Genomic DNA, 14193 nt, shown 5'->3' with positions numbered 1-14193 from the left:
TCTGTAAATTGCATATCTCTGACTGTGTCCATGCATAGAAGTCCTGGGGATTTTGAATTGTTGCTTTTCCAGTGTTAACAGCATCGTCTGCCATTCTCTTAGTTACTCCTCCAATGCCGTCGCAAGGTCCTTTCCCGTGGCCGGACTCAAAATAATTCCATTTTGCGTCACAACCATGAAACTCCTTGTGGTTTGCAACTTCCAGAAAGATGTACTTGTTCCTGTACTGCGAAGTAGGACTATCTGTCCAGTAGTGAATACATGACACATCCGGGCAGATAAGTCTTACTTCCCTTAGGATAGATTCCATGAACGTTAATTCAGTATTGGAGGAGTGAGCAAGTTCATCAGACACTATGACAAAACTCTTGTGTTTCAGGTCAGTTGCTCCAGATGGTCGATAATAGATGACAAATGGGTGCAATGTTACATTTGTCATGTTCCAGTATGCTGATTGGATCTCATTCAGCGTTTTGCAGCTATAATTTTCAGCAAAATCCATTTGCACGATTACATTGTTTTCAGGCAAGTTGTCTTTTAAACGTCTGATTTCCTCGTATTGTACTCTAACTCGATTTACATGGGCTTCAAAGTCTTCTGTTTGAGCTTCTGTATGAGCTACAAAGTCCTTCTTTGTCATTTTTTGTTCCACTATCCTCATAACCATTTTCTTCTTTCCCTTTTCTTCAACTGCAATGCGTTTCCACTGACTCACAACTATTTCGTCATTGTTCACTGTATCATTTATGTCTTTAATGAAGCTTTCCTTAGTGTCAAGCATTTTTCTGCATTCACTGATACTTTAACATTCTCGTTTCTGGCCGCTTTAAATGTGAGAGACATATTCTGATGTCGAGTACACAGACATGTCGATCTGTTTATAAAGGAAGCTAGTAATATGTTTTTTTGGTCGAATTCGGCAAAAAGAGGCAAGCGACAATTTGGTCGTTGGGTTTTCCGCTAAAAACTTTTGGTGCGCATTCGACATGTAATCCGTCAAGACTCGTGATTGTTTCTTCTCATTATCAGTCTTTTTAAAATCTTTCTTCCCGGGCATCATTCGACTATTGTCATCTCTTTCCATAAAAGAAATTACCTTCTCTTTGTTCTTATAAATTTCTCTTCGTCGTCTTAGCCGTTCGTTTGATATGCGTTTAGTCGAAACACGACCTAATTTGTTTCTGCATAATCCGGTTCGTTTACTCGCCATCTTCACACATCTGTACTTCTTCAGAATCTTACCCCCAATAAGACTATGCAAAGTATGTCTACGGTGTTTCTGTGCCTGCTCCCTCGCGATCGACACCTCGTTACAAAGGACATTGCTAAACAACAATTGTTTATAACTGCCTTGGATTGAGTTTCATTCAACCCAAGATGTCTTACTTGCATGTTTGTCTTTGATCTTGGAGTGAGTTGATTTCCATGAACCTTTTTAGATCTCTGTAATGTTCTCAGTCTGTTTCTGTACTTCTTTTGAAGGTTCTAGTATTTCTGTTCTAAGGATTTCACCTTTTGTTTGTATTTATTCAGATTGTTTTGCAGAAAAGTTCATTTGTACTACAAATCGACTGGGTCCTGCTTCAGGTGTCACTATAGAAGATGAGCTGTCGTACCCGCTAGTACTTAGACCGTCATGTTCATTGACATTATTGTTTACCTCTGCTTGTTCCAGCACCTTCTTCTTCTGTCTGTATGTTTTCAAATAGTCTCTATTCTTTTGGTTTCTCTTAGCACGTTCTGCTCGGCTGAGTTGACTGCTTTGTACATATGTTGCCTTTCTTCTTTGTCTTTCCCTCGATAAATACTTCTCATTGTCTATTTCTTTCAACCTTTGCCTATAGGCCTTTTGGATTTCGGCTCTGGACTTCCCCATTATGTCTGAAAAAGAAAATATTTTTTTGAAATGTTCGTTACCGACATTGAAATGTTCGTTACTCATCTTAAGAAGAATAAGTAGCCATTGTTACAACATGAAACCATGCCGTTGTACTGCACAGTAATTAAAAATACATCGTTCAACGACATCAGATAAAAAATAACTGGACATAAGAGGGTTAATGTACAAACGATCCATCAATATAAAAAGGAATGTAGCATATGCGTTTTTTGAATAGCATCTGCCAACTGCTGATATTTTATTTATATATGGCAGGTATAATTAGTTTTTTTCTATCTAAAACCACCTTAAAAGGGTTAAGAAAAAGAAAACATAGATGTATTGTATGAGCATAGTTCACTATATATTTGATTAACAAAGTAGCAACAGCAAAATATTTGAAATGTTCGTTACCATGCGGTAACGAACATTTCACTATAAAGCACATGCTTTTACCAGTATTTACGTACATGCACTTCCATGGTAAATCTAAAAGCGGTACAAATGAAAATTTCCATGACCATTAAAAAGAAAAAATGTTTAGGATCACAAGTAACAAATGCCAATAGATGTATGTAAATGAACCTTTCTTTGCACCAGCAAACAATCTCGTGTAAAACACTTGTTTACGACAAGACAACAGAAGCGTCGGCCATATTTCCCGCTCGAATGACGAAAGGATGACGTCATAATGAATCGTCATGATCGTACAAAAAAATACACCCATTTATTTACAATATTTCAGTAACGGACATTTCAAACGATTGTATGCCATAAAATTTTGAGAGAGTTGAAAGCTTCACCATGTTAACTTTTATTTATGTAAAACTTCATGCACAAGGCTTAGCGTCAACGAGTTAAAAAGCAGTATTGCTAGACTGTAAAGTTATGTAAAATACGATAACGAACATGTCAGTTTGATATGGAATTCTTCAGTCAGCATTGTGCAAAACAACATGTAACAAACACTTTTTTCGCTAAATAACGGATATGTTGCATATGATTTGAACGATATTTGATTAAGTGAAATATGTGAAAAGTGTAAATCTGTAATAGCTTATCAGGATCATTTAACCTTATTAATTTATAGTAACGAACATGTCAGTATATTCGGCGACATTGTTTTTTCTACATTTAAAGGGCAGCATTTGACTTTAGTCCTGGCGCACTGACGTAATTTAACCGAGCAAAGTGGTTGTGTCAATGTATTATATGAGAATAAACACTTTATTTTCTTATGTGTATTAATAATATAAAGTTAATATGTAGGAACGTTGAGCCTTTTGCTCTGGCGACAGTAACGAACATGTCATTTAAGCACATATGCAATCATTTTTTTTTTCCACTAACTTTAAAGCTTCAAATAATTTTCTTTGCACATGTTCTTAACAAACATTAAGCACATTACATGCATACATTAACGATTCTGGAATCTGATAAATCGCGCCCAAAACGGCCGGCGACACTAATTGCACCTTCTTATTGAGAATTACTGAATACGGGGGGCTTGTCAGTGATTGATTTTCAGGACTGAACAGGGTTAGGTACGCGGTTCGCAGAAACTCATAGTTTGGAAGATATACTTTACTAAATATACTTTCAAAATAGTTAATTTTAAATTGATACGCAGCATTCTGGTAAAAAATGAAAGAATATTTATTTATCGGTACAGAAGGGTGGGATGGAGGGTTTTTTGCACTAGCGAATTTGAAGACGGCGCACCTCCCCCCTGCCCCGTGTCCCTAAAAAAAAAATCGTCCAAGTTTACATTTTATGTCAATTCCTGACCGATTACAAAAGTACATTAAAGATGCACTCTTACTCCCAAATAAGATTTACCACTTTTAATAATTGTTTTAATATACCAAAAACGATGAATAAATGTGGAAAGCAATGGTTCTTATGAATGATGCCAAGTTTAATTTGAAAGAAAGGTGCAGAAAACACTGTATTTCTACCTTATAAGACCATAGTAGATCGCAGTAAATCTTTTAGCATTCACCAATCATTTAATATTTTTTGCGTTTGCTGCTAATAAATACATGGTTATAATATTGTTAATAGTAATTAATATTTTCCATAAATGCATTATTTAGTAAGCAGTTGAGGGTGTATCAGTCAAAATGTATGTTTGTTTTACATGTGTATGTATTGATTTTGAATAAGAGTGTCACTTTAACTAGTCGAGGGGGCTGGGGTGGGGGAGTGTGATTTGTAGAGTGTAAAATGTATTGCATTCTGGCTTGACCGCACCGCATCCCCCGTGCGGTTTTAAATGGAATTTACAAGCCTAAAGGGGGTATAATGAGGTATACGGGTCAAGATAATGAAAGCCGGATAAAATCGTATACTTATCATACGAGGGACGTTGGACATGTAATCTATTAGGTCTACCTAATTAATCACAAATCTTTACTGGAAAATATTTTGTAAAAAAATGCATGCTATTCTATGAAAACAATCATTTCTATATCACTGTATATTTTAGGCTTAGGACATCCAGAATAAAATTGTTTGTTTTTTTCAATGAAAAAACTTCAATATTCAAGAGTAAAATCGTACGGTGGCATTTTAAATAATTGCTAATACATAGAGGATAATTGTTTGTATCAGTTAAAGATCGTGATATATTTCACCGAGTGAGCACCAAAATATATATTTCACGAGAGGTGAAACGTATTCTAATCTTACACTGAAACAAACAATTTTTATTTTTACAATTACAGTCAATTGTTCTTTTTCAGAAAAGCGCCCAAAATTGTATGCGAACGTTACGTCATTTTGGAAATGCCGTCAATGATTTTGTGTCCCAGCCGAGCGTGAGCTCTATGCACGATGATGTTTGATTTAGAAATGAGAGCGGGCTAAAATTTCAAAACAGTGAGAAATATCAAAATGTTATTTCACTTTTTAAAACAGTGAATTAACTTTTTTATTTCCCTGATAACTCTCTATAAACCACCGGAATGCATGAAATAAAGTGTAACGGTCACTAACCATAATCGAAGTTATCATTTATTTTGTAACATTAAAAGGCGTGCCTGATTCTTGTTGATATACATGTCTAGTCAAAGTAATATTCTACAAAATATGTGGGTTGCTGAAACAGTTAAAAAACTAACGGCAGACTTCCAAAAAAAGAAGAAGAAAATGCTTGGTTCTATGATAATTCGTCATCCAAATTTCAAAAAAGATGACAAAATACTAGGAAGAGGAATCAGCGAAAATGCAGTGATTTTCAAGGGACAGCAAACTGAATGTATGTGCATATGCACACCGGTAATGAAGGCATATTTTTTTCTGCCATTTTTCAACGTATTTTAGGGAAGGAGAGCATATTCCACCAATCTACTCCCATCATCGGAAACACTCGCTACATTTCTGCAATATATGCCTCGTGGGCGATTTGGCTAGGAAAATCTCGTAACCATGTATAATTATCTAATGAGGCAGTTTCATTGGTTCCGCAAGGTACCTATGCGGAAATATGCCCATACACTCATACTAATGTTTTCCCGTAGGAAAGGTATTCTGGCGTTTCACTACTAATTTTAAACAGCTGCAAAGACCACCCGCGTGTGGGGACAGCTGATAATACAGGGTTATTGTAAAGTATTTAATTGTAACATGCCATTTCATTAAAAGAAGAGTTATATCCCCTGCCTCATGCATATTTATAAAACGAGATTTTGTCAGGCAATTTTTCTACGGTTTGTATGAAGTGTAATGGAAGAAAGTACCATGGTTGCCGACAATGATCTACTCCTGAAAGTTCAATTCCAATTCAAAGACTAAAGCGACGTCTTGAAGAAAAAGGCAGCAAAAACAGTGCTTTTAATCTAAGCTGAAGTCCAAATTGAGTTGACGGAAAAAATAGTGCTATGTAACCTACATTCACCTATGCCCCCCCCCCCCGTTTTATTTATAAAAAAATAATAAAAGAAAAGAAAAAAGAAAAGAAAATGAAATAAAAAAAAATCAGTAGCGGAAGTTGTTACTACGCCAATCCATGTAACATTCCATGCAGGGGCGTACTTAGGTATACTAGCTCAAGTACGCCCGGGCGAACACATGCATTCAGATTCCTGCGAAATGGCATATGCTTAAGACACGAAATCAGGAATAAAATTGAACGAGTAAGTTGATGTATATTGTACATTATATGTGTATTCATTAGTTGAAGTTGACGTAATTTAACAGAATGTTAGCGTCCAGTATGCTTGGAATTTTTTCCTTGAGAACTGCACATGTGCTTTAAAAATCCTTCGGCAGGGAACACCTATCCTGCTCCCACCCATGTATTATATTCAGACCAAAATAAAATTGTACAATAGTAAATTGTAGCCATAAAATATTTTCGAACGGAAATATAAAAATCTGTGATCTGATCGTTAGCAGTCTTTTATCACTGGTTTGCAGATATTTACGCAAAAATTTGCTCATTCCAAGACCAAAAATAAAAAAAAGTTGTAAAAACGGTAAATCTGTGAGAGTGCAGCTTTAAATAGCATGACATCATATTGACGCCTGCTGTATTTTTTCCAACATTATGCAACCTATTTAAAAGGTAATGGCGTGAAAGTTCCTTTAATCAAACAATCACAATCAATATAATATAAAATACTTTATTTTAACAATGTATTTAATAGAATTTGTAAGTTCACCGGACAGAAACAACAACGACGTGTAGTTCATATTTGCCTTTAAAAATATACGCGATGTGCCATTAAATGAAAGCATACCAGAGTTCAACATTTATTTAAACCCATTATGATAACATTATTAAACTTCTTAATGACAAAATAGTACACACAAATTGTATATTATCTTAAACTGCTGGATCCTAAAACAAGAGATTAACTGTAAACACAAAAAAATAATATCCATCGTTATAGACCACTGAGATTTTTTTCTTCATCCAGATTTAAACAACAAGATTGCAACTTGTCCAAGATAAAAATAGATGAAATGCTTGGTCTCGTGGGTTACGTAGCTGCCAAAGTTGCGGCCAACAATTGCGTGCCATGTCGGGTTGTACTTTTTGTCGAATTCTTTCTTCATAAAGGCAGCGATGTCCTTTTCGATGTTAAATTTCTCGAGGGCCTGAGTCGCGCAGTCTACGGCATCCTGCTGCATCTCTTCTGACATGTCAGCATTCTTTATGACAGCTTTCCTTTCAGCCATGGCCGCTGCATTGGAGAGAACAATGTATTATGCCATTTTTCATGTTAAAGGCCTTGTTTAAGGAATGTTTGGCATGATAATCCCCCTGCCGTGCATTTCCTGCTTATTGCACTGATGTCACAGTAGGGGCCAATTTCCTGTTTATTCGTTTATTGGCTCAGGGCCATTAAGGGTCCATTTTTATAATAAAACATTGAAAGCTGCACAGCAGGATACTCAGATTGGAGATCTGATAAGCCAATTAGGAAATACGATTAAGATCAATTAACAGAGGTTGTGTACAAATACACTGTTTAGGTGATGGGGGGGGGGGGGTACTTATAAAATGCTTAAACTAGGCCTTTAAACAACATATAGAACTTGCGTTTTAAAGCTGCACTCTCACAGATTGAACGTTTTGCCAACTTTTTTTTTATTTTTTTTGTCTTTGAACGAGCCATTTTTTACAAAAATCCATGGAAACCAGTTATATAAGAATGCTGATTTTTATATTCAAGTTCAAAAAATGATGTTTTATGTTTTTTTCTTAAACCGTTAATAACGGTTTCAGCCATAAAACTTTAATTTTCGAATAGAATTATGAAAATCTGCGATCTGATCTTTTGTCAGCAAACTTATATCATTGGTTTGCAGATATTTACGCAAAAAATATCTTTTTCCAAGACAAAAACAATATTATTTTTTTGTAAAAACGGTAAATCTGTGAGAGTGCAGCTTTAATGCAGTAATGATTAAGTTTAAACGTTTATTAGTTTTCAACGATTGTCATGGGAGAAAGTAACATAAACTTTATAATCCCGTCGGCACGATGTTGCGCAAATGCGATCTAGCTTGTATTGTGCGGGAAACCGGAGATTACCCACTTTTCCGGCTTGGTGAAAACCTATTTGTAACTCTTTGGCCATTTTTATCGAAAACAACCTCGGATGTATTTGGACGGTTAAGATACTTAAAATAGCGGTACGTTTAAGTCCGCTGCAAGTACATCGTGTAGTAATTTTATTTAGCAGTTAAACTTTATGACTTAACATTTGGGAATCTTAATTATGTTTGCAATAATACACTTCACTGGCAATCAATTAAACTTAGATCAATAAATACAACCCCAAAACACTACATTAAATCAAGGATATAATTGAAAAAAATAAGAACTACTTCGCCTTATGTACCGGAATACGTCCGAGGTTGTTTTCGATAAAAATGGCCGAGGAGTTCCGAATGGGTGACAACCATGTTTATATTCGGAACTGTGTACGCGACCTTGAACGCGACCATTGACGCGTCTATATATAGTCTTAAAATGTATCGGTACTGCAACTATAACTGATTTCGAGGATAACATAGTTTTGTAATCAATTTTGAATTAGACTTTATTGTAAAACATGCTAACAAACTAATATAGTTTTAAAATTTCTTTTATGTTAATTGATGAAATAGCTCGTATTTGGTCTTTAGAATATTGATTGACAAAAGCAAACAAAACATAAGAACTGTTAAAAAAATCTATAAGAATTAATTGCATTCTCATTCATTGAAAAGTACTTCAGTGAAGAAAGAAAACAATGTTTTAATCTGTTACGATTAAATGGTAATACTATTAAAGTAAAATGCTTACCAGATTAATTCTTAAGCTTTACAAATCCGAATACTCGATAGCTATATGAAGATGACACCTTAGATAAACGAGCTATAAGGAACTAATACATTCCATAACATTATATAACGTTCATTGGCTAATTTGGGTTTCTGTATACTTCTATCTAAAAGCGCGCCATTTACTACGGACTGTTAGCCACATTTGTATTGACTGGTGAATAAGTATAAAGAAAGTAATAAAAACAAGCTTTAACCGAAATTGAGAATAAATTATCTCCATTTTAAAACCTTTTCCTAAAGCGTAATCAACTGATCAGAAATCTATATCACTTTCAAAATACTTTTTCTGAAAGGGAAAATCTATCGTTTAAATTAAAGATACGATATCGCATAAATTTGAAAAAGGAAGATATGATATATGGTTTAAGTTTTATCATGCTTCAAACTTTAACAAACGGCTTCTTTACTTACAAAGACATTAACAAACTTGTTTAAATCTGTCATACAGCGCAAGTCCATGTACTATTTTTAACGATTTATGGTTAACGTAACATTGTATTCATCATCATCATCATCATCATCATCATCATCATCATCATCATCATCATCATCATCATCATCATTTGTAGATTGGAATTGACTGTTTGAAATAATTATCGTACACAATGAGCAAATGTTATATGCGCAGGCTAGCTACAGTAATGAGCGAGAAGGGATACTTTATTTTGACATTTCTTACATGTATCCCTGTAACGCTACAACTCTCTACCGTTTAACACCGGGCAATAGTAATAGTAATATTATGCATCGATGTTGTATAATAATGACAAGGTTGTTCAATATATACCTGACAGTGATCTAAACTGGATAATTTTTCAGTAGAGTAGATTTTTCACATATATATGTTCTGGGTCACGGATACTGTTATACATGTACACAACCTGTTAGATTTGTCCCAGATTTACAGATATCGGAATACTTGATAAACAATCAACACATTTAAGTGTTTTATGATATCTGTTTGTTGTTTTTTTTGTTGTTTTTTGGTATAATGGCATAAATAAATATGTGTTTAATAGTCGGCAATAATATGTTCGTAGAAATTTAATTTTGTAACGGAGATACATGTAATTTCAAAAAAAGTTCTGGCGCCGCACACAACGCATAGGCGAGGGTTTTTAGAAATACGCCGCTGACCTTCGGTATGTACGGACAGACGTATGTCACGAGGCCTCGAGAGATACAAGAGATACTCATGCGCCGTTACATATATTTTTTTCTCGATCAGCGGGTTAGACGTGAGATCGAGTTCAGCAAAGCTCCAACTAAGATGGACGAGGCAGTTGGACACGTGGCGTGTTACAGCCAGCTACACTGTGAAATGAAGCTGCGTGCGGAGCTTTCTACATGTGATGGTACGAGGTCGGAAAGAGACCAACATGAATACCACGAAATAGACGGGACTGGGTATTTAAATTTATCCTGGGGTCGGATGGTAAGGTTGTTAAAACAAGAGACCTCGGGACGGTACTGGCGGACTCTCGGGAAGGGAATTGTTAACGGGGCTGATACTTCTGGTCGAAATACGGAATGATCGCTGGGGCTTCAGAGTTACAAGGAGACGCAAAACATGATGAGGTAGACGACTGGAGTGTCGCAGATTCTACATTCATTTGGTGTGTGTATCGAACTTAGCAACGGCGGACGGCAAACGGCCATGTTCTATGACGGCAGCTGCGATGAGGCTGTGCGGGAGAATGAAGTCCTCACTTAGACAAGGCAGTTTCTGCAAGAAGGGGAGCAAAAGCGGTAGTAGTTGCAGTAGTAGTGTAGTAGTAGTAGTAGTAGTAGTGGTAGTAGTAGTAGTAGTAGTAGTAGTAGTAGTAGTAGTAGTGGTAGTGGTAGTGGTAGTGGTAGTGGTAGTAGTAGTAGTAGTAGTAGTAGTGGTAGTTAACCTCCAAATATTAGAGCATGATCAAACTTGGAAAACGGCGAGCGTGGCAGAGTCGTTGGGAAGTGTAATAATGCCTTTTAATAAAAAAAAGCAACTATTAAAGTTCAAAGTTTAATAACAGTAACAAAATACTATATACAAATAAACTATTGCATAATAATTAATATATGACCAATGTATGCTTGATCCTTAGTTTATACAGTAACAACACTACCACGAATGAGTGTTTTACACAAGCTTGCGATGCAATGGTAAAACCCACTTCTTATGAACACTTCAAATATTACACTCCGATGCTCGGCATGAAGTAGCGTTTAATTAGTTTAAAAGGTTGTTCATGTTTAATTTATGAAATGAACTGACTAATCAGGGATACACAGAAACCACCAGAAAAGATTAGAATTTTGTTGAAGAGCAATGAGATCGTGGCTTATATGTGAACTAGTTAATTGTATGTTTATCCGGATTTGAATAACAAAATGGCAACTTGTCCAAGATAAAAGTAGATAAAATGTTTCGTTTCATGGGTCACATAGCTTCCAAAGTTGCGGCCAACGATTGCGTGCCATGTCGGGTTGTACTTTTTGTCGAATTCCTTCTTGATGTAGGCGGCAATGTCCTTCTCAATGTTGTACTTCTCAAGGGCCTGAGTCGCGCAGTCTACAGCATCCTGCTGCATTTCCTCTGACATGTCAGCATTTTTAATGACAGCTTTCCTTTCTCCCATGTTTGCTGCAAGACAAAAAATATGTATTATCACATTTACAACTTTTCTGACATTTTCTTGACCCAATCAGTTTGCGTGTGGCGCATTAATATATTTATTTTGAATGATGCAAGTACTGGTCAGTAAAACCAGTAGTAATAAACGTTTATTTAATTATGATATAATATATACTGTATGTTTTATATATCTATTTTCAAATAAATTCCATCTCTTAAGTTCAAAGCCCTGCTTTCGTTCTAATCGTTTCAATATATCACGCATGTAAATTGGTCCTGCTAAAACCCACTAAGGGCTACTAAGAAATACTTAAAACACAATGAAATACTTTAAGAACATACATGACTATGACAGTATTTAATTTCAGAAAGGAAGCTTCTTTTCAAATTGATACATTTTTTTTTCAATTCTGATTAAACACTTAACATAAATGGTGAATTTATTAGATCTAATTACGACGCTCTCAGCGACGTATTGTTCATATAAAGCTTGACAAACTATGTTACAGAAATGTTTAATGCCCTCATACATTATTACATAAGAATCACAGGGCCCTGTTAACATGAATTTTATACTTTTGAGTTTTGTAAACACAGAATAAGTTGGTTGCTTTTGAAAATAGAATGCGCATCTTTAAACAGTGACATTGACATTAATTAATTTTAACTCTAACATTCATAACGATACAGGTGAAAAAGAAATTGCACACACTACTGTTACTGGTTTAAACCTGGGAGTAGGATTTGTTATTTGTCCCAGTTTAAACCACTATCGTAAACAAATTAAATAGGATTAAAGTAAAGGAACTTACCAGATTTATCCTGGAGATTTTATAAGCCAAATACCCTTATCCTTGCTTTAAATCGTTATGAACATGTCCTATTAGTCAATGGGTGTGTAGTTTGCGTCACATACCGACACCCAGTCTTTCATTGGGCTGCACAGGCGTTTCTGTATAGTTGTATCTAAAAGCGCGCCATTTACTACGGTCTGTTAAGTTCGTTTATTTATTATTAGATATATGAAAGCATGTAAGCAGGCAAATGAATAGGTTAAAATTTGCATTCTGAACAACTTGTGGATATTAACAAATTAATGTGGTGTCAACTGTCTTATACTTTTGAAAAACTTAATATTAAATTGTTATCTTTGCATTATCAGCATTTGGATAGGTTAAATTTTGCATTCGGAAATCGGACTTTTACAAATGAATGCAGTGTTAACTGTCATAGTTTAAAAAAAAGCTTCATGTTGAATTCATTATTAATTAAATACACTTGTGCGTTTAAGTGCAGTATGTATATAGACACTTTAATCGTGTTGATATTTCTATAGGGGTTGAGTCAGGTTCTAAAAATAACAAGGTGCTTCAGAAGATGGACAAGAAGTAAATGGCACATTGTATTGAGCTTTGAAGAATTTGATAGTTATGAATTTGACAACACATGCTAGGAATTGTGTTAAATTGAATTCATAAAAGGTTTTAACTGCTAAATATGTTGTTTGAAATTAATTATAATCTTATTACTAGTTTTATTAAAAACAAAAGCAATAATTGACAGTCTTAAGAATTTGATTATATGGAGGTAGATGGGTGCCCTTGTTGGCTTTCACGAGGACAGAAGGGTAATACCAAAATACCTAAAAGGACAGGGTGTAGATCTTTTCTATACCTCTTTAGCTTAAACCTTATTTCACTGATTCTATCATGCAAATTTGAAAAACATTTGCATTAAATACTTTTATTTGCACACGGTATTGTTGCAGATTTTTTAAAGTTAGGTTGAAATCATATTATTGTTTTCTAAATGGCACTTAAAATCTCGATTTGGTTAAAAACAGCAAGGTTTGCTGGACATAAGAAACAAATTTAAGGTTAACAAAGCATCTTATCTTATAGTATATATGTACTTGTACACTAATTTAATTGGAGCTTTCAGGAAAATGAATAACAAGTAAGTTTTCAAAAGATCGCGTCCGTTAGGTGGAAAAACAGCAACAAACAACACAAAATAATATGAAATGAAAGCAATGATTTCATTTTATATTGCATTAAAGCACTTCTCTTCATTTAAACTGAAATAACGATATGAATAATATGTGGAAAAGTCCTGTGAACATAAACTTTAAATGGACTTTAAGTTACGATTGTTAATGAATATTAAGGAATCAATAGTTGCAATCTGCCCGCTCATTGTTTTTATGAACTATTTGTTTGGCTCGCTCGCTCTTAATTTCTCGCCGAATCCAATCAGCATGAACTGAAATAAGTGTTGAATTGTGTACATCCTTATGCATCAAAATGGTACAAATTATCGTCTTGATCGCGCCTTTTGATTGCTACAATCGGTTTTAAAATACAAAAAAGAGCAATGTTTCTGATAACAATTGAAAATAAGGTACAATATTCTACATGTATACATTCTTATGAAGACAACACTGTACAACAATCGTTCCGAACGAACTATCTGTTAGCCGCATTTTGCATTTAGTTCGTGCATGCCGCTATATGACCTGGAAATAGTGCTGTGACTTTTGGTAAAACGTGCAAATGTTTCTGATGACAAATAAAAAAGCCACAATTTACATTCTACATGACCTGTAAACATCCTTATGAATACAAATTGTAACCATCGTTTCAAACGAACTATTTGTTAGCCGCATTTTGCATTGAAGTTCGTCCATGTCGCAATATGACCAGGAAATAGTGCCTTAACGTTTGGTAAAACGTGCCGTATACTGGTGTCAATTAAAATAGGTACAACAGGCAACATGAATTTTTAAAAAAAAGGTCTAATTTTCTAATTCGCCTTTCATTAATTTGGTTAGGCCTAAATCATATATCCTTACGATGTC

At 34.9% G+C, this 14193-nt stretch overlaps 2 protein-coding genes across 2 annotated transcripts; both read right to left on the bottom strand.

Moving 5' to 3' along the window:
* Positions 1 to 6621: 6621 nt before the first annotated feature.
* Positions 6622 to 8830, bottom strand: LOC128230063 (dynein light chain 2, cytoplasmic-like). The gene is made up of 2 exons (XM_052942060.1): positions 8679 to 8830; positions 6622 to 7068 (listed from the first exon to the last, which is right to left on the bottom strand). The coding sequence occupies exon 2, from the start codon at positions 7061 to 7063 to the stop codon at positions 6794 to 6796; it is 270 nt and encodes an 89-aa protein (XP_052798020.1). The 5' UTR covers positions 7064 to 7068; positions 8679 to 8830; the 3' UTR covers positions 6622 to 6793.
* Positions 8831 to 10710: 1880 nt separating this feature from the next.
* Positions 10711 to 12285, bottom strand: LOC128229913 (dynein light chain 1, cytoplasmic-like). Its single transcript, XM_052941818.1, has 2 exons — positions 12149 to 12285; positions 10711 to 11345 (listed from the first exon to the last, which is right to left on the bottom strand). The coding sequence occupies exon 2, from the start codon at positions 11338 to 11340 to the stop codon at positions 11071 to 11073; it is 270 nt and encodes an 89-aa protein (XP_052797778.1). The 5' UTR covers positions 11341 to 11345; positions 12149 to 12285; the 3' UTR covers positions 10711 to 11070.
* Between the last annotated feature and the right edge of the window lie 1908 nt (positions 12286 to 14193).

Source organism: Mya arenaria, chromosome 4, assembly GCF_026914265.1.
Source record: "Mya arenaria isolate MELC-2E11 chromosome 4, ASM2691426v1".
In the NCBI taxonomy this organism is placed as follows: domain Eukaryota; kingdom Metazoa; phylum Mollusca; class Bivalvia; order Myida; family Myidae; genus Mya; species Mya arenaria.
Note: the sequence above shows the minus strand (reverse complement) of the source record. Positions and strands in the feature narration are given on the sequence as shown.

Excerpts from the sequence above, each read along its gene's own strand:
- LOC128230063 (XM_052942060.1), bottom strand. The coding sequence starts at position 7,063 with ATGGCTGAAAGGAAAGCTGTCATAAAGAATGCTGACATGTCAGAAGAG.
- LOC128229913 (XM_052941818.1), bottom strand. The coding sequence starts at position 11,340 with ATGGGAGAAAGGAAAGCTGTCATTAAAAATGCTGACATGTCAGAGGAA.